This window comes from Protopterus annectens, chromosome 10.part0 (assembly GCF_019279795.1).
Source record: "Protopterus annectens isolate FY-2018-M chromosome 10.part0, PAN1.0, whole genome shotgun sequence".
Lineage (NCBI taxonomy): Eukaryota > Metazoa > Chordata > Ceratodontiformes > Protopteridae > Protopterus > Protopterus annectens.
The window spans coordinates 465,233,493-465,260,646 of record NC_056744.1 but is presented as its reverse complement, the minus strand read 5'-3'; the positions used below and the strand labels follow the sequence as shown (position 1 = coordinate 465,260,646).

Below are 27,154 nucleotides of genomic sequence, written 5' to 3'. Positions count from 1 at the left end.
TATGATCTGCACAAATGAGAATCTTTATTTTCTTTTAGTATGGGAGCAATTAATGAGTATCGCCATGAGGGTGAAATTGTACCTTGTAAATAAGATTCATTCAGAGCTTTGTGTAAGACTGATATAGCTGAAAATGGTAAGAGCTTATATATTTCATTAATAATAACATCAATGCCTGATTTATTATTTTTGCTTTCTTTAAATTTTTCATTAATTTCCTTTAGAGAGATTTGTTTCTGAATCTCAAATTCACTGGTAGATTTTTTAATTCCGGGAGGTCCAGACTGAGGTCTGAAATTTCATGTTGAGAGTCTTTGTTTTTGTACTATTCCGAGAAGTGATATTTAAAGGCATCTAAGATATCACTTATACCGGAAACATTTTTATTATTTTTCCCTTCATGAAACACACTCAAAATATTATTTTCAATGGAATTTCTTTTCACTCTCAATGTCAGATTACGCATATATTTTGGACACACAGAAAAAAGAATTTAGTTTTAATTTTTCTAGTGCCAAATTGGTTTTAGGTGTTAGGATGTCATATTTTTTATTTAAGCATTCAATTTCCTTTTTTTATGCAAAATGATTTTTGTATTATCTTTGTTAATTAATGTTTGTTTTTGTATATTAGATAATTCAGATTCCCATTCCTTCATTTTATTATTAAACCATGGAATAATTTTGCCATAAGAATTCTATTTCTGAGTCCAGCCAAGGTTTGAACGGTTTCAATTTAGTAATATAGGCTGGTATTTAGTGAAAGACAATTTTTTTAAATCCATTTGAAGATTAAAAATTAGTGCATTGTGATCAGATATAGGGCACGGGATTATTGCAAAGTGTGATATTTTTGTTTTTAGGTCTTGGGATATAAAAATCTCATCAATTCTGGTTCGAGTCCTGTATCTAAAATCACAGTGAGAAAGTTCTAGTGAATTATCATTTTTTAGATAAAATAAATCATATAGTTATAAATTATCTGTCCATTTTTGAGATTTTTCCCTATAGGAGTAATATGGAAAGGTCTCTTAGTAGTTTCTGATTCATTAAGTAAACAATTAAAGTCACCTCCTAAAATCAGACTATCTTTAGTATTGTTAAGTTGTGTTTTTTATTGTTGTTACCCCAATTTCCGGGAACCAATAAGTATTAACCAGTGTTCAAATTCTGTTTCTAAATTTTATTATTATAACTGACAAAAGTCCTTCCTTATCTTCATAATTATATATAATTTGAGGAGAGATCACATTTTTCTTCCACAATGTTAAAACACCTCTAGTCTTTTTGGTGTATGAAGAATTGGATAATTTTAGGTATTCATTTGGGTTCCAGTTAAAGCTATCATTCATTTTAAAGTGGGTTTCTTGTGAAAATTACTTGTGCTTTATTTAGTTTCAAGTATTTTAGTAGATTGGATCTTTTCCCTGGACTATTTAAACCATTAACATTTAAAGAAAGGTCAAATCAGTCATATTTGTTTGAAGGTTTAGAGTATTAATATGATGTAGTAGCAAACACTCATTATATTTAAAACTTGTATATCCTTCTTAGAAAAATTATGTTTTGATGAGTAGGTGCCAATTCCCAATAAAAATACAACTTAATATTTGACTGAGGCCTTATAAAAGAAAAAAACATTTACAACTAAATGTTTGGTACTCAGTAAATCCATTAACTGACATGGAATGTAGAACATTCCTAATCTGACAGAATAAAAATATCCGGTCAGATTAACCATCACTCCAAAAATTTGAAAAAAGATTTGCTCAGCTTGAGGCTCCGGAGTATGTTTTTTTTATAAAATTCTTTAGACTAATTGGTATGAGAGAACAATATGTTGGTGTAATATATAGTTTGATTATAATCAGTACATTTAGATTTCGCTAATTAATTTCTATTTGTTTAAAGGATATATATTCTCACTATTGTATGAGTAGTTATAGAGTCAAAGAACTAATAGTTTAACAGTGAGCATGCACAAGTGGAGTTATCAAAGAAAGAGTTCTAGAGATAATTGGCTAAATAAATATATTGAGTAAATAATAACAGCATTTACTAGAATGATTAGTAGTAGATCAGCATTTATATTTTTTATAGTGACAAATATTCTATATAACTGACTAAATCACTTCCCTTATTACGAAGCGTTTTATAAATGGTACTTCTCTATATAATAATTTCCCATATTGCCCTAGTCACTAATTAGACAGCATTACAATATTATAATCATGTATACAGACATATGGAATTAGAGTGTACGTCTGCAATTGGTGGTGATTGAAGGAATAGAAAACTGCTCAAGTGTTTCTTATCTATCTTCAAACTTCATAAATTTCACGTATTCATGGAGAGATCTCAACATTAATTACCAAACACCAATTTGATTTCTAAATTTATGTACAGATATATATATATATATAAAGAAGCATGTTTCAATATTTCATCAACAATCAAATAATCTTCACCTTTATGAGGTTAAACTTGGTGGATTAAGCAGTTTCAAATATATTTAAATAAAGAATCTATTACTTATTCAGAGGAATTTTTTTATGTACCAACCAGTCTGCAAAGTTATTTCACATTGCGGTTTCTCTCTCTTCTAAATGCTTTTTAGTTTTTACTGCACTACTCATTCATTCTACTATTTCCATCAAATGAGCGGCATTACAGCTACAAAGTAGTGTGCAACTATGTGATAACTATGAATATGACAACGACCCAAAAAATTAATTAGTCAATTATTGTTTTCTTTTGAGACATCCCAATTTACACTGTATTAATGGGATTAGGTCTTCTATACTTTGCAGATTTGGTTCGGCACAATAATGTTTAAATATCATATCTCCTATTGCAGCTGGTTTCGCTGCTGTCAAGAGTTTATATATATATATATATATATATATATATATATATATATATATATATATATATATATTTGCTTCTCTTCTCATTATCTGTTTTCTCTTTCCATTTCCCTCAACCTGTTTTTAATGAAATGACAGAAATTTCCCCCATAATCCTTAGCATTTGTCTTGATGAATTATTAGAGTCTATATTGCGAACTTTGTTCTGTGTAAATAATAAGGTAGACTCACTTTCATTTAGCCCCAATTTCAATAAATATTCAAAGGCATCCATAAATCACCTATCTAGCTAAACATCTATCCATTACCCTTTTTCCCTACTATTGTATATGAGAATATGTCATTTAATAGTGGCAATTTTCTAAAGCCTTATCATTTTGAGATTAGCTTAACTAATTCAAATTCCAAGCTACAGAATAAAGTTTATTTGTAGTAGCAATGACTTGGGAATGCGTGTGACTTGAACCAGCCCTTACAACAACAATATGATGCATCTTATCAATTAACAATACTATAAGGTGCAGCAAGCCGTGCCAAAACAGAGCGAACACCTCAACATGAATCTGAAAATACCAAAGCCCAAACATGAGGCAGGGGTACTAGGAAGCAAATTTCTACACTCCCTTTTGGCAGTACTTATTATTTTACTCATTGAGGAGGCTTTAGCAAGAGCAGTCTAGGTGTGTTTAGAGTCAATTTTAATGAAATATTAATGTTGTATTTTAATAATTTGCTGTCAAGTTATTTCCTTTGTTGTACTTTCCTGGACCTCTGTGGTGTGTAATAAGGAAGATGCGAGAGCAAACATTACAGTGTGCTGTAGTATTTCCTTACTTAGGTCATGCAACTCAATGAAAATAACACTTCCCCTGAAATCTTTTTAAATGTATGAAACCCTAATAAAGAAACCATAATATAAACATTCCTATAGTGAGACAACCTTCTGTGTTTCACATTCATAAATTTAAATGCAGTACCTCGAAAGAAACAAATCAGGGAATGAATGGTATGTCTCAATAAGGTTTTAATAGATTTTCAAGTAATTAGTAATTTAATATATATTTTTGGTACTCCTCCGTCATCAGAGCAGCAGTTATAATGATCGCTTTTCATTTAATACGACACGGCTTATAATCCCCATTTGATGCTCAAATTTCTTACACTCATCTAATGGCAGAAAATAGCTCATTTTCAGCATGTTCAAGGTGACAGCTACGTTGCAATTTTGAGTTTTACTAATCTACTAGTGATTACAGAGATTGAATTGAACTTCAGCTAGGATTGCTCGTTTCCCTCAGGTGTCAGTTGTGAGAATGAACACTGGTTCACGATCAGACCATTTTCTGATTTGAATCTGTAAACCTGAGGTGTGTACTTTCACGGTTTCTTATTCTACCAACAGAGTAAAACTACCCCGATGTGTGTAATTTTTAGCACTTGTAATTGTACTGACAGAGTAAACTGCCATGACATGTGTACTTCTAAGTGTTTGTCATCCTGAGAGTCTACTCAGAAGCCCAAAGTGATTGTACATCGATCACTGCACGATGAAACGCTTGACTTTGCATCACTTACATTATTCCCAGCATACATTTTTTAACTTCTTTTTGTAATGGTATTTTCTGTGAAGTAGACACATCAGGGTACTCTAGCATTATGGCTCACATATAATAATCATAGACAGGAAAAAGTAAGTGTGTGCCCCCAAGTTCAGCAGCAGTCATCAGATTACTGCAAGTGCCTCTTTAGGTTCAAGCAGTTTTTTTTAATGTTGCCCCAATAACAGAAAAGCACATATTTTAAAGCAAAGTGGAAAAAGTTCTGTCTTTACCAGAATTGAGAGCAAAGGTAATAGGAAAGTATTTGCTCATTTCTAAATTGTATTGGTCATTAATGATCAGAGCTTTCAAATGATGGCAGTTGTAATCAATCAACTGTTCAATAGAAGATATATATATTTTTTTCCAATTCTTGCAGGTATTTCCGTTTTGCTACATAAGCGGATGCCCATGAACATACAAGGGTATTGACTATTAAAACCATATTATGAAAGTCAAGCTGCTTATTTATTGAACTGTTAATTTTCTCAGACACTCGAGGAAATTTAGGTTGCAGTGATGAGGTCATCGTGCTTTGCATAACTCCGCCCTGGTTGCTATAGAACCAATTACCAATGGGATTTATTCAGAACTGATCAGTATTTCTTTAAACTGCTAGCACTTAAATATGTAATTCTTTTGCATTTTATACTTCAAAACAACTTTCAAACTACTGAAGCAGTAATACAGATAAAACTAATCACGTTACAGGTCAGTAGCACTAGCTCAACAAAAACATGGGAATCCAATACAGTACCCAAAGCACGATCAAAGCAAGCTTCTTTACATTAGATAAAGTTAGCTCACAGACAACCACGAGTGCACTTAGGTTCATAGGTTTATACTAGGCTATCTGCCCTAAGGCATTTATAAGCCTAGCCCAAATGTTTGTGGCTTACGCCACCCCTTATATGAAAAAATACTGTGCCCATTAGTTTGTTGTGCCTCTGTCCAGCAGTGACACAGAGATTATTCCCGGGGTAAACCTACAATCTCCCATCCACAGGTCTAGATTTCTCTTGAACAGAGTCAGCGAGGTGCTCTGCCTCACATGGACCGGGATTTTATTCCACAGCATAGGGAGTCTCTGAGTGATAAATCTATCCCTCCAGCACATCCTATTTATATCCGTGCTAAGGTTTAAGTCGCTTGCTCTAGTGGTTTTGGTGGATTTGGATTTTTTGAGGTGGAGCATGTCCATTAATTCCGGGTTGGACATGGCCTTCTATGTCAGGCACATATCACCTCTGAGCAGATGGTATGCGACTGAATAGAGCTGGAGTTTCTTCAATCTGGCAGCATATGACAGATTTTGGAGTCCCTTTATCCTTTTGGTGAGGAACTTTTGGGGTCTCTCCAATTGCTGCAGATGTCGGGTGAGATACATCCCGAATGGGGCATTGTACTCGATCATTGGTCTGATAAGTGAAGAGTACAGGGGAACAATGACCTCACTAGATCTGGATGTGAATCCCTTCATGATCAGGTGGGCAATGTAGAAGGTCTTTCTAACCACTTTAGCAACGTGAGTGTCAAAAGAAAGGCCACTGTCAACCTGGGTCCCCAGGTCCCTGATAACCTCTTCTGTGCTTAGTGGATTGCCACCTATATGGTAGCTTGGGGTTACCTTGTTTTTCCTGAAGGGTATGACTATACATTTTTTGGCGTTTAACTTCAGGCCATGGCTCTGGCACCAGCTATCTGTTTCCGTGAATCCCTTCTGAAGGATATCCGTGTCCGATGCACTTTCCACTGAGTGTAGAAACTTCTCTTCATTTCAAAGTAACGCTCGAGGTTATGGTTTCATGAATAGAAATAAATTACAGTTTTGAATGTTAAAATGCTAGGCTGGTTTTGATAACTAAAAAAGAAACTGTCATGTTTAAACCTTATATTGATAGAAAATGCTTGAAACAACTTCAATAAAACAGATGTTACTTTGTAATACATACATAAATCAAATTTTGATAATACCTATATCAGGTTTCCGATTAAATAATCAATAATTTAACCCTTCCCTTTTCTCTTCCTCACTTTCTTTCCCTTCCTCACATAATAAAGAAAAAAGAGAAAGGAATAAAGGGGGAAAAGACAATTCAAGAGAGGAAGTAAAGTATGCGTGCAGGGTCTGATTAACTGTACATCTTAGGTATTCTTAGCATTTACATTTAATAAGACTGTACCAATATTAAATTTTAGATTGCAAATTTCATTGGTAAAATAAATGAAGAAGTATTCAAACAAATAAAGTAGTGATACATACTTATTTTAAATCTCCATACACATTTTATGATTTAGTTTGATCTTTGAGAGAACTAGGAAGTCCAGTATTTTTAGAAGCAGTCTTTAATTTCTTCTTTCTTGCATCTATCCAATTATTTTTCTCAGATGTTCTTTTAAGGGCTGTAGATGGTGACCAGTCCAAGCCTTCTGGGATTGTAATGATGTTGTTGTTTTGGATGAAAGAAACAGCTTTGTCAATTACCGTTAAAAGATCTCATCTCATGTTGATGAAAGATTTTGATTTTAGCTGGATAGACTAATTGTGCCTTAATTTTATTCTGCTTTAATAGTCTTACCAGTGGCCAAGAACTTTTTCTCATTTCCAGGACTCTTGTGGAGTAATCATTGCCAAACCTTATTTGATTTCCTTTGAATAACAAGGGACTTTTCCTCCAAGCTGTTTTTTAGTACAAGTTCTTTAAGAAGGATAGGAACTTCACAACTATGAATCTTGGAGAAGCATTAGTGGAAGAAGGAATAGATTTCCCAATGGCTCTATGCGCTCTTTCAATCCCACAGGACAAACATTTTTAAGTCCAAGAATTCAAGCAGCCAGGAATTTAGGAAGGAAATATCTTCTTCTGTTTTTTCAGGGAGACCAAAGATTCTAATATTTGTTCTCCTCTCTCTGTTTTCAACATCATCTACCTTATTTATCAGCCAGTTATTTTGTTGCAAGATGGTCTCAGTGGAATTCATCTTCTTTAAGCCTTTTGCTTAAATCATTTAGTGAAGTTTTAATGTTCAGAATTTTGGATTGTTGCTGGAGAATTTCCTTCAGAATATCAGTTTGTTGTTAACCTTGAAACTTTAAAGATGAACTGTCATCAGTAAATCTATCCATTTTTAAGGATAATTCCTGGAGAGTGGTAGATATAGAATGGATCTCTTTCCTCAGTGTGGAATTAGTGTGTGAAGACTTTGGGTTGCTCATCGCTGTTCAGTTGTATAATCATTAATTCTGACAGGAATTTTATTTAGGAAAAGGCTCCAAAATTGGAAGACTAGTAGATTATAGTTTCTCAAACAGTTTGTATAACCTTTTAAGGAGCTGATAACAGAATTTTAAATAATAATTTCCCTGTTTCTTAGTAAATGATGTGGCGCTCAAGAAAAAAGCTGTTACCAGTTGGCCATTTAGGCTCCACCCCCCCAAACATCTAACATTTTGGGTCTTATTTACTTTCTTAAATCTATTTCTTTCCTTGATCTTGATATACCTATCCATATATCAAGCAACTCTTCCTTTACATAAATTTATTCTAAACCGACAGCACATTCTTTGCTCTCTGCTTCCTGCAGGCATTCTACAGAAGGTTCTGGAACATCTTCCTGTGACAAATCCTTTTCAAATGCATCCTGTGTCATGCACTGCTTCTTCATATGGGAACTCATTGGCCCAGCATTCCACAACATTGCCTGCAACAGAATTGCTACTGTTTCCTCATTATAGGAATGTTTCTGTGTCTTGTCCGTCCTTAAGGCACTTGTGATGCTGCTTACCCTGGGCTAGGCTGAAAATGGTCTGCTGATCTACTGTCCAGTACCTTCCTATGAACATATGACTATGGTACTACAGTACGAACACAAGTTGCCTACCTGTTGCATAGTAAATTACCTCCTGATTCAGCGGATCTAAGAACATTATCACAACAGAAGACAACATGTCTCAGTGTTGTCCATGTCTCAGTTTCGGACAGTATAAGCAAAGATGGAAAAAATCTTAACTAATATACATTAAGGTCACTGTTTCTGCACATTAGTGAGGACTACAGATTCTATAAAGAAAGAGAAAGATGGCATCACAATATATTTGCAAATGCAAATAATTCACGTAACTGTACTTTAATCTCAAGTGGACTTAGTTTGAAAACTGGGTAAAAGATTTGGATGTGAAATTAATTTTTAATGGGAGATTTTATATGTGTATATATATATATATATATATATATATATATATATATATATATATATATATATATATATATATATAAACACACACACACACACACATACATAATCACATGTGTGTGTATATAAGAAATTATACATTCATGGATGTATATATGTTTGTGAATGAAAAGAATATATATCTATATATATATATATATATATCTATATATATATATATCTATATATATATATATATATATATATATATATATATATATATATATATATATATATCTATCTCCACACACACACACACACACACACACACACATATATATATATATATATATATATATATATATATATATATATATATGTTCACTTTATAAGTTTGAAATACTGAATTTCAGTATTTCGAAAGCAAAGTCAAAAACTGAAAATCGCTGAAGTGCATAAAAGCAAATTCAAATATCTCAAATTTGCGGTTATGGCTTACAGCACATGGCATGCGGTGTTGGGAGTGTATCGTGTTTGGATGTAGGTGCAACTGAACGTGTATTTTGTAAGGGTTTTTTGTGGGAGTTTGAGTGTGTCTGAATGTGTGGATGTATGTATATGTGTGACGTTTTTGTGTGCACGAGGGACTGTGAAATGTGTGGGTGTGTGTTTCCTTTTTGTGTCTCTGCGATCTCGGAGTTAGTATATATATATATATATATATATATATATATATATATATATATATATATATATATATATAGATATATATATAGATATATATATAGATATATATATAGATATATATATATATATATATATATATATATATATATATATATAGATATAAGTACGGTGGGTACAGGGGGGCTTGTAGAGTAGGTTTGTTTGTGTTTTGTTTGTTGTAGTGTGGGTTGGATGATGTATGTGTTGTGTGGTTTGTATGTGTTCGTAATTGTGTGTTTCACGATTGTGTGCTGTCGGGATTATGGACGTTCGACTTTATTTTGAAATACTGAAATTCGGTATTTCAGCATTTTGAAATTATAAAGTGAATCCATAGATTATATATATATATATATATATATATATATATATATATATATATATATATATATATATATATATATATATATATTATATATATATATATATTATATATATATATATATATATATATATATATATAAAATATATTACACACACACACACATACACATGGGTCTACTTCAGAAACCTGAACGCTCACTTAGCTGACTTCCAAAATGCAGAGATGAAAAGGCAGATGACCGCACAACACCAATGTCCCAGAACACCAGCTAAGTCATCGCTTGGCCATCCTGACAAAGTAAAACTGAAGGAAAGCAAACCCATACATGTGGGGGGCTTCACCCTCCCCACACCCCCCTAACTAAATATACTAACTCCGAGATTGCACTACCGCAGAGGTAAGGGACAAAGTTCAACAGGATGGCCAAGCGGTTACTTACCTGGAGTAGAAAGTTGGTGTTCCAGAATGTCAGTGTTGTGCGGTCATCGGTCTTTTCGTCTCAGCATTTTCGAAGTCGGGTAAGTGAGCATTCGGGTTTCTGAAGTGGACCCACATATATAAACGCTTTAAAATGAGTAAAACTCTTACTGCCTTCCCCCCACACAACAAATATAAAATTCTCATTTTTATGTTAAACATAATAAATAGGCTAACTGGAACTAGAAGATAATAAAGCACTTTATCGGGTAATATCAACATATGTTTCATTGTTCAAATTATCAACTGCTTTTGTAATGTTTTACAAAAATCAGCTGACTACATAGATAAAATACAAATGATGCGACTGTGAGCAATCAGTGTATAATTTCGTATGTTTCATTAAGTAAATTGTCAACTGTACTTTTTAGCAGTGGAACCAGTTAAATTTTTTTAACTGAAATGAGAATACATAGATGCGTTTAAAATATTCTGCCACTTAAAGAGAGTTCTAGTAAGAACTTCATATTTATAAAAAACCTCCAGGAAGCTTGATTTGACAAATGTTTACACATCTGGAGTTCAACAAGAGGAGGATTTGAATGTTTTGTTTTCATGTCATATTACGACCTTACTCAGTATTTATTTCTTTATAACTTTAACGTGTTTCTACTGGCTGTTCTTAAGTGCTTTTATTAATTCATCCTATATATTTTATCCCCAGGAGGTAGGAGTTGTACTTTCAAATTATTTATTTATTTTACATTTGTTGACCGGCTTTGTCCGACTGAGCTGAGCAGCCCCCTTTTCAGCAGAGGCCCGGGCAGAAAAGCTCCATAGTATTACAATTAGTTAAATAGATTCAGTATTTTACAATTTACGCTTGAACAGAAACTATATACAATAACAAATGTTTTTTTGTTTTTTTAACAAAACAGCAAAGAATTTCAAAGTATTAGTTATTTTCATAATTTATGAATCAGGAGACAAAGTGAGAGATGGACAAGTAGAGCAATACTTTGAGGTTACAGTTAATACGATTGTAATTGCTCCATGCAGTGGGCCAAGGTGTTAGAAATGCCAGTACACCTAGGACAAACTATTTTTTGGTTCTGACGGCTTCTTCTATTTGCATTTTTAGCTGTGTGCTATAAACACCGATACTAATATATACACATATCTTGCAAAATCAGATACAACCTAACACCACTATCACTACTTCATCAAACTAAAACAATAAAATTCAATCAATTAATTTTATAAGGTCACACAAAATAATGACAATGATATTTAGAACCTTTAGAGCCTCCTCATAAAATATTACTGAATTTTCTGCAAGGCCATTAATTATAATTCTGCTTAAAACTGCTGTTACCATCCCAGAAGCCTCTTTGCTTCCATTATCCTTAATGAAGTTTCCAACTGGTGGCAGAGTCATGCAAAAGTAAGACTGCCTATCAAACCTTTTTCCCACCTTTTCAATTTAAATTTGATAAAAAAAAAAAAAAAATCTCACAATGACCTAGAAGATTTAGTTAGGACATTGACAGAAAAGCACAAGGGGTCTGAAAATCTAGGCAACAGTTTATAGTGAGGTTTCCTTAAATTAAATGATTAAATTCAAAATGTCATCTGAGAAAATGGGACAAACAAGACAGTAAAGGCATTCCTTACCCAGCACATAGGAGTACACCACATCGCACAGGACTACAACTCGACTCTGTGTATCAGGATAGAGCTGTCTGAAGGAAGCTGCACACTGCTTCACATCCAGTGGCCTCTGGCCAAAAACATACATCACAGGAAGTCGTCTCGAAGGGCTGAGGCAGGCTCTCCCATAGTGAATAATGCAATCAGCTCCCACATGTTCAGCCGCAACTTCATCAACGCAGCAGCTATTTGGGCCACAGAATAATGAGCAAAGTTAGTGAAGTTCACTTAGGAACTTTAAAAGGCTCTTTTCCTTAGTCAGCCCTAGGCAACACTAATACTAGGCAACAGTAATATGTTAAGTAGGTCACAGTTGCTATAGACAAAAAATGTAGCAGTACTGCAGTTTAAATGGTTATGAAATACAAATCTTTCTGCTGCCGTATTAGTGAGCCATGAGACCCCCCCCCCCCCACACACACACACACACACACAGTTAAACTAGGCAGCTGGATCCTAAAGTAGCAAGAAATAACAAGGAAACAAGACATTTTATTACTATACCAATGCAAAGCATTCCAAAATGTACTTTATTAACCAGAAGATATAAGGCAACATACAAAATTAAGTGAAATGTTTTCCGATAGTCAAGCCTGAAGGGCTCACTTATATGATATGATGCAACAGCTAAATATTTTCTGACAGGGTTATCCCTCATGTCCTTTACTAAAATGTGATCAGAACACCCAGTACCAGCTCCAGCTGCAACTAGAGATGTCTATTCTGTTCAGTGGCACTCTGCACAGACTCAAAACTCTTTAAAGTTAACTAGGTATTGAACAAAGTTCTTAAACTGACTGATGTCACTTTTCAAATGACCTGTAGGTTTCTATTGCATTCTACAGTGAAATTGCTAAAGCATTTTAATTGCATTGACTAAACTTGTTGCCTAGCAGCTGGTGCAATCACCCAAGTAGTCCTTCATTGCCATTTTATAAATAAGAAAAAGTTTCTCTGTAGCCCTGCAATATTTGAAGGAACAGACAACTCCTTGATGGAACCACTCTTGAAATAACTTATTTACCATTCCACTTCATTTCTTACTGTAAGTATGTAGTTGTCACAGCTCTGTTTTGAGAAAGCAGAACCTTTCCTTACCAAATTACAACTCTTAGAATCAGTCTCTTCTGCACAAAAACTGACTGACTTCTGGATGTGTTACCCACTTAACTCTCCCCCTTTCAGCAATTTCCCAGCCTCCACTTGGGCTCTCACATGTTATATCCTCCTTTCTACACCCCTCTGCATATCACAAAACACTTTCATTAATGTCATAGGAGAACTAACAGCCAATATAAATCACCTATATAATCTCTAATAACCATACACCGCTAACTAGCATTCTCTGATAAGAACATCCTAAATACCCCTCCATTATCTCACAATTACCACAACTAACTTCCTCTATACCCAATCTTGACCTCTTCACTCCCCACCCCTTCTATACCCAATCTTGACCTCTTCACTCCCCACCCCTTCAATAAGTCTCTCCCTAGCATAATAAAGGACTGTAAAACTACCACTGCACTTCTTTCCTAGATGCTTTACACCACACAGTTACGCTTCGTATTTGTAACAAACTTGAACTGACTCACAACACCATGTTACTTATGCCTTTACTGCTCATACTGCCACTTGCAACTCATCCACCACATACACCTGCATCTCAAAATCAAAACCATCCTAACTCCCTCTTTCTCATCCCTACCAAATACCATCAGCATGCTATCACTTCATTACTTCCAAAAACAGAAAGCAACCTTACAATGACTACAGAATTCCCTATCTTGAATACAGGAAGATCTGGTTCAAAATCTCATCAAATCACTTAAATACCACTACCTTTCCTATCTTTATTTGCTTCTTCACCTGCATTTAGCCATCCTGGCAGCTCTACTGAAATTTACCTAATCCTTAATTTCACTTACCCCTCCTCTCTTTTTTTCTCCTCTACCTACTCTATTAGTTTAATTATCTCCTCTCCTTTCTCTACTACTTAAACTAGTTTATTACGCTAGTATAAAACGGAATCAAACAGAATCCAAATAGACAACATATCTATTACTTGCTCTCTTATCCACTTTGCTTGCAACTTAACTTTCAATTTGTCACAGAGAAAAGTTTTTATAAAACTCCAAAGTTTGCACAGATGTGCATCTCTATTGCACTGGATACAGCTTTATCGGTTCTTCACGTTAGGATATAAATCACCTATACTGTGCTTGAAAATGCTCCACTGAAATCAGTGCACTGCCCTGGCAAGCGGATTTAACAAAGTAAAATAAAAAAATAAAACGAAAAGGAAACACTAAGACAGCTCTCAATGGCTGTCTAAAGGTTGAGGCATGTAATGGCCAGGAACCCAATTACGCTTGATCGGTAAACATCTTGTTGATCATTCCACAGTAAGAAGGGGAACAAAATGCCATTATAGAGAGAGAGAAACATTCTGCTAAGGGTAGAAATCATAGTAAATTAGTTTTCTAGGTTCACTTGTAAACAGCACTGATAAAAGAGTCTAAATAAAAGAGTCAAGGAACCATGCTCCAATTAAAAAAGTCCCTTTGGACAGTTTGACTCCCAAATGACAGTAAATTGAAGGCTAATGGGACAGCATAAACACAGACTGTGAATATGACTATAATGGGACATGTGCTGAATATGGTGGTGAACTATGTTCTCTACAGAGGTCTTCTGAAAACATGCAGGATGTCATCTTTAACATTGGCAGTAACATACAGAAGAACAATCTTGTGAGTTTGTCTTGAGGAGCTAAAGTAATGTTTTCAAAAGGACTGGAACTCATAACCTAAATGGTCATTGCAAGCCTTCAAGAAACCTAAGCAGAGGTTATTTTTATGAAGGATAACCATTAGAGCCAAACTCTGGCAATATACAGTTTAACATAAGAGAATCAAAACCTTGTTCCCTACAATGGCAGTGCCCTTTGCTTTAGCACTACCTTTCAATCAAACTAAGTGGTCTAGCAGAAAGCATGTGTCTGCACAGACCGTCAGTCTGCCTTCAACATATCCATGACGGTAACAGGAGCTATAAGGATGGTGCGTGGCAAACATAAAACTTAACCCTACAAGAAAAATTATCCAAAGACGATGGCCAATGGACTGTATGCAATGTTTCTAAAAAGTCTAGGTGAAAACAGCTTATGCTAAAAGGTGGGCTATAGTAATGGAAAGGACACTTTTTTTCCTACAAAACATCTACGTCATTCCTAGGGGTGGGATGCATATGCTGCATTCTCATATCAGTCTGGGGGTGTGAGAACGTAGTAAACCCACAAATTAACCACAATGTTGAATTATATACCCATTCCTTTAGCTTTGTCTGTCATAAGGTAGGGCATAAATATAAATACATTTATTTACAATTTTCAAAACAGTGCAAGAAACTCTCTGTGTGCAAGATTTTCAGTCCATATATTTCTAGTTAATCACTGTATATTAATCAGATCAGACAATAGTAGTAGAAGTAGCAAATGTAAACTTGTCTTAAGTCAAAACAAAACAAAAAGTAATAGAAAATATACAATTGTACAGCATTACTAAGTATTTGAAAGTAATCCAAGCAAGGCAGGCTGTTTCCAGTCGAAAATCCTTTATTAAGTACACAGACAAGCGATCCAAGTAAAACAAAAATAGAGTAATAATTTCCTCTATATATATATATATATATATATATATATATATATATATATATATATATATATCTACACACACACATACATACACAGACACACACACACAGACACACACACATGCAGACACACGCACACAGGTCCATTACTAAATCACAAAGCCCAAAATACCGACATTCACACTCTCGAGACAGTATCGTAAACACAGAATCACGAATGGCTGGAGTTACCCAGGGAAAGTAAACACTTGCCCAACACTGAACATAAAAACACCAGCCGATATAACAAACACGTAGGTGGGGGGCTATGCCCCCACACCCCCTAACTATATATACATACACACACATATCTCTATCTATACACACACACACACATATATATATATATATATATATATATATATATATATATACACACACACACACACACACACACACACACACACACACACACACACACACACACACACACACACACATACATACATGCATACAGACACAGACACACACACACCAACTTCAGGATCATACTACAGTGGGGAAAAAGGCATATTTCTACAGGCTGAGCAACTGTTTACTTGCCCAGGGTAACGTCAGCTGTTTGTGATTCCGAGTGTATGGTACTGTCTAATCGAGCTTGTGCACGTCGGTATTTTGGCTTCGGCATTTACAAGAGGACCCCACATACACACACATGCACAGTTACACAGGTGTTATTGGCCTGAATTTGTCCATAACAGACATAAAAAGGAAAAAGTCATGGACATTCAGAACTGTCATATAGCTGAAACACCTCATGTCCTTAAGGGGTCATTTGCATGTATCGCATGTTACTTCTAATACAAGAGGTTTTAAGGCATCACACAGTGGAAACATCTGTTAGGTTTTACTGATTGTGTTTTCTGTGTGACCTTGTTACTGTTTTATACACATATATATATATATATATATATATATATATATATATATATATATATGGGTCTACCTGACATGGTCGACAGTTCATATGGTCGACAGTTCAATTGATCGACAAGCATTTTAGGTGGGGGGTGTGGGCCCCCCACACCCCCCCTACCTATATATATCAACTCCAGAGTTGCACAACATTGGGGAAGGGGGCAAATCTGCTTGTCGACCAAATGAACTGTCGACCAAATGAGTGTCGACCATGTGAAGTAGACCCACATATATATATATATATATATATATATATATATATATATATATATATATATATATATATATATATATATACACACACACACACACACACATATAGATATATGCACATACAGTGGATATAAAAAGTGTAAAAACCCCTGTTAAAATGCCAGGGTTTTGTGATATAAAAAGAAAACGAGACCACAATAAATCATTTCAAAACTTTTCCCACCTTTAATATGACCTATAATCAGTACAATTCAATTGAAAAACACATCTGTTAGAGGAAAAAAATATAACAAAATAAAAAAAACATACAATACGCTGGTCGCATAAGTGTGCACACCCTTAAACTAATACTTTGTTGAAGTGCCTTTTGATTTAATTACAGCATTCAGTCTTCTTGCGTAGGAGTCTTATCAGCATGGCATATCTTGATTTGGCAATATTTGCCCACTCTTCTTTGCAAAAGTGCTCCAAATCTGTCCGATTGCGAGGGCATCTCTTGTGCACAGCCCTCTTCAGGTCACCCCACAGATTTTCTGTTGGATTTAGGTCTGGGTTGTGGCTGGGCCATTCCAAAACTTAAATTTCCTTCTGGTGAAGCCATTCTTTTGTTGACACAGATGTATGCTTGGGGTCATTGTCATGTTGAAAGGTGAAATTCCTCTTCATCTTCAGCTTTCTAGCAGATGCCTGAAGGTTTTGGGGCAATAGTGACTGGTATTTGAAATTGTTCATAATTACCTCCACCTTGACTAAAGCCCCAGCTCCAGATGAAGAAAAGCAACCCCAGAGCATGATGCTGCCACCACCATGCTTCACCATGGGGATGGTGTTATTTTGGTGATGAAGTGTTGTTTTTGCACCAAACGTACCTTTTGGAATTGTGGCCTTAAAGTTCAACCTTGGTCACATCAGACCGTAACACATTTTCCCACGTGCTTTTGGGAGAATTGATGTATTGTTTTGCAAATTTTAGCTGGGCCTGGATGTCCTTCTGTGTAAGAAAAGGCTTCCGTCTTGCAACCCTACCCCACAGTCCAGACATATGGAGAATATGGGAGATTGTTTTCACATGTAGTACACAACCAGTACTTGTCAGAAATCCCCGCAGCTCCTTCAGTGTTGCTGTAGGTCTCCTGGCTGCCTCCCTGACCAATTTTCATCAATTTTGGAAGGACATCCAGTTCTTTGCAACGTCACTACTGTCCCACATTTTCTCCACTTTTTGTTGACTATCTTCACTATGTCCCATGGTATATCCAATGCTGTGGAATTTTTTTGTACCCTTCTCCTGACTGATACCTTTCAGCAATGACATCCTTTTAATGCTTTGCAAACTCTCTGTGAGCCATGTTTTTTGCTGTAGCAGGCAACTTAGTAAATGTCAGCAAAATCCTACTAGGCAGCTGAACTTTATTTGGGGTTAATCAGTCTCTTTAAATGATGGCAGGTGTATACCCAAGAAGACTGAATGCTGTAATTAATTCAAAAGATGCTTCAACAAAGTATTGGTTTAAAGGTGTGCCCACTTCTGCAACCAGTGTATTGTACATTTTTTTTATTTTTATATTTTGTTCCCCTAACAGATTTGTTTGTTTTTCAACTGAATTGTACAGGTTACAGGTCACATTAAAGGTGGGTGGGAAAAGTTTTGAAATTATTTATTGTGGTCTCATTTTTTATATCACAAAAACCTGGCATTTTAACAGGGGTGTTTACACTTTTTATATCCACTGTATATACATAAATACGCACACACACCACTGTATATACATAAATACACACACACATATATATATATATATATATATATATATATATATATATATATATATATATATATGATTCACTACGAAATCCCGAAACCGCACAATACTGACACTCAAAATACCTACGCCCAGAAGAACGAAATGTCGGAATACCTTAAACAAAAACAAAAAACCCCAAAACTAGCAATAACATGTATGCAGGGGGGCAAGCCCCACACACCCTGTAACTTAAATATACCTACTCAGAGATCGCACTACAGTGGGGAGAATGGCAAACTTACCTTTACGCACTACACAGCAATCTCCATTAGTAGCTGTCGGGATTCTGAAGTTTCGTTCTTCTGGGCATCAGTATTGTGCGGTTTCGAGCTTTCGTAGTGTTCCCATATAAATATATATAATATAATATAATATAATATAAACACATATATATATATATATATATATATATATATACATACACACACATACACACACACACACACACATCGATTTTATATAAATATTACACACACACATTTCATATATATGTATATATCTTTGGAGGGAGTTCTTCCTTTGCCGAGACCGTTCCCTCTTGTTTTTTGACAGCAGTTTCTTTCTTATTATATAACATTTTTATGCTGGATGTCAACTGTGGTGGCTTATTTTTCATGAGGATCTTGATTTGATCCATTCTGGCCTTCTGAGTGTATACATTTATAAAGGTGTTTATACAGGACATTTGTATACACCTCAGTATAGGGATCATTGCCGTCAGTGTTGGCAGGGGGTCTGAAACTATTGATGCCATCACTCAGTAGGGCATAGTTTGCTTTAGAGAAATTCTTTAACCTTTTTGCTCCTGAGGGTATGTCGGGTATGATCGTTGCTGCAAATGAGACTGATTTATAATCGGACTTTTCCAGGGAGGGCCCCATGCACGGGGTGGTGCGGCAATCCCCCATGTTGGTGAGCATTATGTCAAGGATGTTAGAGCCCTTTGTGGGGGTGATGACTTTCTACTCCAGAGCATGTGTGTTAAACTCCAGGAACCTTTGGGCATGCGCATTTGTGCTCATATATGTACCTATCGATGGAAGGGTAGTTAAAGTCACCCATTACCAAGGTATTTGACTGTACTGAGAGTGACTCAAGTGGATCCAAGTATGCCGAATGGTTTTCGTGGTTCACTGTGGGGGACCTACAGCTAACAATGATGTGGAAGGGGGTCTTTAGTACAGTTAGTTGGACTTGGAGTAACTCTAGGGAGTCGTACTGTTTAACCAGTCTAAAGGTGTGCATGTCTTTAAAGATGAATACTCTTCCTCCCTTGGTTATTTCACATTCACTGTGTGATCTGAATGTGTGGAAGGCATTGTAGTTCTGCACGGCCAGGGTACTCTCTGAGGCCGTGAACCACATCTGTGACTACGTAGACATCAGCATCTTGCAGGATGACAATGAGAACAGACAAGAGTGAAAAAAAAAAAAAAAAAAAAAACAGGAGACACTGAAAAAATTTAGCCTGGGGGCTAACAAATGGATCCTTTTTCCACTCCCTTCTAGTTAACTCAGTCAGGTTTTGAGACCCCACAATTAGTTGCAGGAGCAGTACTTCTTTACAAGGCAGCTCTAAATCAAAGTCTATATAGATCACACAAAATGCTTTTGCTGTGTGCGCCTTGGATGTTATCAGTGACAGGCATGAATATACGTCACTGCACAGCCCACACCTGCTGCCCTCCTCATTTACATATACAAGACACCATACCTTGGATGTTATAATGAGGGTAGTTTTCTTTTGAGGATTCCTGGAACCTTTATAAGATTTCAAACTGCTGTAATCCTCAAAATCTCTAAAGGGCTGAGGCCTTGCACAATTAACCTGGAGTCAGTTTTGCCTGCACTTTAAGACTTGCTTACTATGCTTTAGCAGAACTGTGACCTTACATATATAGTCTGAATTCTACAGAAATCCATGCCCCATTTTTACTTTCTCAGTTCAAATGCCACAGTTCACCCTCAGCTGCAGCCATCATTATATATGTGCTTACTGACTAACTACTACTCTCACAGCTTATTGTGGCAACTTGCTTGGGCAGTCTTTGAAGTTTCTCATACTTGGGTCTTGTCTTCTGAGTTGTGAAGTTCTGTTTATGTCCTATCTCTTCCATATCAGACATATAACTCTGCATAAGTAGGACTTTGTTACATGTCTTTGCCATGAATACCACCCATAATTCTGACTAGTTTCTCTTTTTTTCTTATTCCTTTCCCTTCAAGTTGATTGTATGAAGCCATCAGACCCCCCCCCCCTCCACAGTGGTTGGTGCAACAGATTATAAAATAATTGTCCTGATTATAGTTTCTGTTAATTTGCAGAGTACAGGTTGGACGAAGTAATTCATTACAGCAGAGTGTGCCTCAAGGCATTTTTGCAGTTACCTCCTACTGGCACCTCTAGGTGTCAAAACATTGCTTGTTCATATTTGCATTAATAATTCCCAAACTATGCTACATACAAGGTATCAGAAGAATTCATCTTAAATCATATATGATGGCAAACATAACTGTATTGATATTTGCCCTCTGTCTGATGCAGCTAAAGAAAAATTGAATATTATTTGTATACTGTTTTATAATTTTCATGTTTCTTTAAACATCTCAGCATTCAGTTAACAAGGACAGAACTGCGTAACTTCACATGAAAGATCACGGCTGTATGAAGAAAATCCTGCTGGCAGTATGTGCCTTGCTTGAATGGTTACGGAGACATAAGCTGTTTATACAACATTACAAAAATTAGTATTCACTGCTTTTATTTTGGCTTATAAAATCCAGTTTAAAGCAACACACTGAATGAATGCCACTAATGTAAAAATTAATTTATCCTGAATAGTTGCCATTTACAGTTTTCTAGTAACACTCATGGTTCCAGAGATATAAATATTTGTTTGAACTGTAAGGTCATAACTTTATTTTTCAAAGGCTTAAGCCACACCCACTGGTGGTTAAAAGTGCACACTCAAAGGAGCCGTACTGGAAGGAATGAGTTAAACATCAACTACATTTTATATAGTGTTATAGCATGACGAATCTAGTAGCATGCTATATCCAGCATATTTTAGTTGTGATATTCCTACAATATATATTTGATGGATCCCTATCAGTTGGAGTTGATCAAGTTTTCATAAACTCAAAATTCTTATCGTCAAGACCATATGATCGTGTGTTCGAAAACTCAAAGCTTCTGAATGGAGATCGTGGTACAGCAAGAATCGGGAAATGTACCCTTTTCTTCACTGTAGTGCAATCTCGGAGTTGGTATATATAATTTGCGGGGGGGGGGGGGCTTGTGCCCTACATAAACGTAAAAAAGTAGATTTTTGTGTTTTTGGGGAGGTTTTTTTTTGATGTGCGATCCTTCAGAAAACTCAGTCATATGATCTTGTCCGTATGAATTTCGAGTTTTGGAAAAATCGATCATCTGCCATAGATCCATATTTGACATAGGTCTCATGCTATTTAAAATGATCAGTATATCAGTGACATGTGTCACTCTCCAACACCCTGCAGTTTTGCTTGATAGTGTGATTAAGCCTGCATCATCAGTAGCTACATGATAATAGAGTAATATAAATCTGATTTGATGTACTTGTTGTTGAATTACTTTTCATTTCACTGAATTATCTTCCATAATCACTCTTATTGTATTGCAATGTCTTTTTTTCTAAACAACCTACTGTTTCTCATTAGCCTTTCACAAGCCTCTCTCTCTCCAACTAAGCTCCATGTCGTATATTTCACTCTACTATCTTCATCCTTTCTGCAGTACTTGTCTGCTTCCTAATGTCAGCATTGTTCTCATCTCCCTGACTAAACTTCTGCAATCATCTTTCCGGCACTGTCCTTATCCCCCTTACTAAACTTTGGCACTTGCCTTTTCCATTACCTTCTTTCTGATGCTCTTCACGCCCTCCTTTTTCCTTGATAGTCCAGTCACCAACTATTAGTGGCAGGCAAGTGACCACTATCTTATCACTTTCAATGTGGCTCTCTGTTCTCCAGACATTATCTCAGCCAAAAGCAGGCCCACACTTCCCATTGAAATAAGCTTGGGGCTATTTTGTCTGAAGTTTTGTGCTTTGTGTTTTGTTAATTTTTTTCAAACTAGGAGTAGCATCACCTGCCATTCAGTACCCAGAAACACAGGCCAGCAGCATCACCTGTTATTCAGTAATCAGAAACATAGGCCAGCAGCATTGCTTGCCATTCAGTACCCAGAAATACAGGTTATTTCATGTTTTTTGCACTACAAATAAGATATGTGCAGTGTGCATGGGAATTTGTTGTTTTTTTTCAGACGACAGTCCGGCCCCCCAACAGCCTGAGGGACCGTGAACTGGCCCCCAGTTTAAAAAGTTTGAGGACCCCTAAGCCTAAAACATGACTTGTCAGACCCTATATACAAACTATTCAATATCAGCCTCAAAACAGGCTTCAAGCGGGATAAATGGAGCACAGCTGCAGTCACTCCCTTGCACAAAGTTTAGCCTTCAATGGAGCCGAGTAGCTATAGATCCATAAACTTGGCCAGCTTCATCTGCAAGGCTATGGAAAGGATCATTATGTAATTAATAAAGATCAAGGCAACCTTCAGACTTGAGCCACCCAAGACAGTTCAGACTCAAAGGCAGATCCTGCCTGCATAACATGGTCGACTGCTTTGAAAAAAGTTACTGTAGCACTGGAAGAGAGCAAATAGTACAAACCACATGCCTGGACACCACAAAAGTGTTCAACACCATTCCACAATTGGGTACCATAGATAAACTCTCGAACCTAAATGTAGATCCCTATGTAACAGCTTGGATAGCCAACTAGTCACAAACATTACCTAGGAAATAAATGTGGACAGCTGTACATCCATCAAATGACCTGTTACTAGCAGTGCACACCAGGGTTATGTCCTTGGGCTACTCCTCCTTCAGATTTACTTCTCAAAGGTCAAAGCTAATGCTAAAACTTTGCGGATGATCAAGTCCGTGGAAGAGGACATCCTTAAACATGTATGCCCAAGACAGCCTGTCCCAAACAAATAGCTGGTGTCAAAACTACAGACTAAAACTAAATGTCAAGAGATAGCTAACCATATACTTTGGCAAGCCTGACTACCATTGTAATTATGACAATGACAACACACCCCTGAGAACTGATCCTGTAGTCAGGGTGTGGGGAAACTATGTCGGCAATGACCTGTCCTTTGACCATAATGTATCCACTGTTATAAAGGAAGCCCTTTTTCATCGCATAGCTTTTACATATAGTCCATGTCTACAGAGGTATCCTGCCACTGCACTCAAGGCTGATCATGAAGTACAATGCCTCTTTTAGCAATTACTTGTCCAAACACTTGTCATATCTGAACGACCACAATGCTTCCACATTAAGAAAATCAAGGGCCTAAATCATAAAAAGTATGCAGACCTGCTCAGTCTTGTCCCTCTTCTCGATATCATGAGGGCTACCGACAGACTACCTATGCCTCATGTGTGGAATCCTGTCAAAAGTATTACACATATGCAAGTCCAGTGGTGGCATAAACCCTCACTCAAGGGATATCAGCCTCTTCCACTACACAAAGAACACGTATTAGGGATAGGTATGCATCACAAAGAATTCTGCTTCTATAGAACAGCCTTCAACTGCACATTAAGTAAAGTTCCCCAACTCTATTCAAACTTAACATGGGCAAATTTTATTTATTTAACATGTGTTTACTGGAAAAGTCTGACTGGAGAGAGCCAATTTTCTTTGCAGGCCTGGGGAGAAACACTCCAGACACATGTCTTTGGAATGGGGTAGAAACCGGAGCACCTGAAGAAAACCCACACGAATGCAGGGAGGACATGCAGACTCTGCACAGAAGGCACCCCAGCCAAGAACTGAACCAGAGAACATCTTGTTGTGATGCAACAACACTAACTGCTGCAACACTGCACTGCCCAGAATGGATGGGTAACAACAAATTCACCACCGGTTTAGCACCCTTGCCCCTTGTGGATAGAGATAACGTAAATGTCCCAGCAAATCCCTGTACTGCAACTTTCTATTTGTACAGAAAATAAAAGGGCTAACATCTACCATGTTAATGCAAGTCTAGGCTTCTTAACTTCCTCACAAATCAACAGCCTAGTGAGTACCTCGGAACTTAACACATTTATGAATGGCCTTTTAGCTATGATGTGAATGAAGAGGATTAAGTAGACAATTTCATTTAACCTTAAAAGATGAATGAAAAAGCCTTAGTACAAAATTAAATATTAGTATGAAAAGTACAGCAGACAGACCATGTAAAAATGCAAGCTAGTTTTATTATTATTTTTCTGAGGAAAATATCTTTAGCATGTACAGGCAAATGGCAAAGATTCATAGCTGCAACTGATAAAGGTTCTAAAGAATACTAGACAACCAGCACAACTGTAAAGATAACAAAACACAGTTTTATTTTAATTAACAAATGGATCCCAAATCATACTATGGTTTTCACCAACTTATGACCAGTGCCTGCAAAATAAGGATTTGATGCCATCACTTAAGGCTTCTCAAATATGTATGTTTAAACAAATCAACAAAATAAACATTATCCAATTAATTGAGACAAACTGGTGAAATGGGTCAGTGCTCTACTCCAGTTAAATTGTATAAATAAATAATTACAAATTTCAAATTCCAAACACTCATCCACTTAAAGTCTAACAGGCATGAGTCACAAGCATAACGCAGTGTTAAGGAAATATACTTGCCATGTAAAGAAAACAGTCTGGGAGAAGAAAGGAAATGGAAGAGGGGGGAAAAAAGACAGCGATTCTAAAAGTACTTAAATGCACAAACACCACATTCTGATTACCACATTAAAAGCATAGCGTGCTGACAAATCTTCTGAGCAATTTACATCAACACATACTCAATAAAAACGGCAGTCACATGGTTTCCTTAGTTATGTTTATCTCAGTATCTATTTCTCCTTCCCAAATGTCCATGAATACAGCAATCACACCAGCAGAAGTAGGACAGTTGTGTTAAGTTGCACTTACCATAACAGTAGATGTTCAAATTCCTCAATGGTGCAGTAGAGTACAGCTATTTGGGTTATATCCTGCCTAGCATAAAATCAGAGACACCCAGTCTTCAAAAGTCTCTGGCTCCCCTCCACAAATGTGCTCTGGCTGCTGTCTCTCAAGATCCTCAGGGGGAAAACAGCCTGGGCACCAATTTCTTCAGGAATTTCTTGCCTTCCTAATGGGAATGAGCCTACTCATCCCGAAATTCAAAAATGTTAGGAACACAACTTTTTATCTGAAAAAGTAACTATATGAAAAAAAGGAGGCAGAGAGAGGGTACAGATGATGCGGCACTGAGGAATTTGAATATTTACTGTTACAGCAACCTTAATTTACACAAAGAACAGTTCTGTAAAATCTTACCACAACAGCAAATGCTTTTCTCTGCACTGTTGCAGCATTCTTCACCCTGAAGGATCTCCCGCTAAGGACAGCCCAATGTCCAGCCACAGCCCAATGTCCAGCCAGTATACCATAGCCTTTAGATCTTGTATGCGGTGTACATCACACGTATGTGCCCTGTACAGGATTGTAGGGCATAAAGATGATGTACAGATACAGTTACTCAGAACTGAATTGCCCCATAACAGATAAGTCTCCATAAGACAAAGAAGGCTATGCACATCCAGAAGGAGAAAAAGCAGATAAAAAAGGGGAACTCTCAGCCAGGAGGGAAACAAAATCAACGCCCAAAAGAAAAAGTGTGGGGTGGAGGGAGGAACCAAATATTGCAACAGTGAAGAGAAGGACATCTACTGTTATCGTAAGACTTAACTCAACTGTACTATGTCCTTCTAGATCACTGTTGCAGTTTTCTTCACCTTAGGGAGAGTACAAAAGCTCAAGAAAAGGAGCTGGAGGTGGAAGGCTGGGAAGAGCATTCAACAAGCCCAGACATAATGGCTCAAGCATAACCTGCTCTGGCCCTAGAAACAATATATAATTTACAATGCCTAGTAAAGGTATGCAGTGAAGACCAAGTAGCAGCTTCAAGGATGGAATTTGTGTCAAACCCCTTGAAGAAGACAACAACCCTAGTAGAATGAGCTCTAACATAAGTAGATAAACACCCAACATAAAAATAACAAAAGGCATTGGCTATGCAGGAGGATAAGGTTCGCTTAGAAACAGCCAAACCCTATGTCCTGGGAAGAAAAGAAACAAAAAGCTCAGACTTATGAAAGGCCTTGGTTTTATCTAAATAATACTGAGCTATCTGTGCAAATGCAAGATATGCAGGACCCTCTCACTAGCAGACTGAGAAGGAAAAAAGGAAGGGAGTTGCACTGTCTTATTCAAGGACAACTCATTAACAACCTTGGGCATAAAAGAAGGCTCAGTACCAAGGCACAACCTGTATATGTGAAAAAACAAAAAAGGAGGAATGGCCATAAGAGCCTGAAGCTCAGAAACCCTCCGAGCAGAGGAAAGAGCAAGCAATAAGACAGTCTTCCAGGTACAGTGTTGTACAGAAGCTGAAACTACAGGCTCAAAAGGAGCCTGAGTCAATTCTTCCAAAACAAAATTAAAGGTCCCAAGGAGGAGGAATAGGTTTCCTTGGGGGCGTGAGATGCACGATGCCTTTAAGGAACTGTTTGACCTGAAAACGAGACAATAAAGGAGGATGCAGGGGCAGACAGACA

The 27,154-nt window shown here is 36.6% G+C and overlaps 1 protein-coding gene across 2 annotated transcripts in view; it reads right to left on the bottom strand.

The window, feature by feature from the left end:
• DPH2 (diphthamide biosynthesis 2) overlaps window positions 1-27,154 on the bottom strand; it is a 570,647-nt gene that overhangs the window by 333,493 nt on the left and 210,000 nt on the right. For both annotated transcript variants that reach the window (XM_044085365.1, XM_044085366.1), the window contains one exon: window positions 11,780-12,000. In XM_044085365.1, coding sequence (XP_043941300.1) covers window positions 11,780-12,000 — 221 coding nt within the window. The remainder of the gene's footprint in view (window positions 1-11,779; window positions 12,001-27,154) is intronic.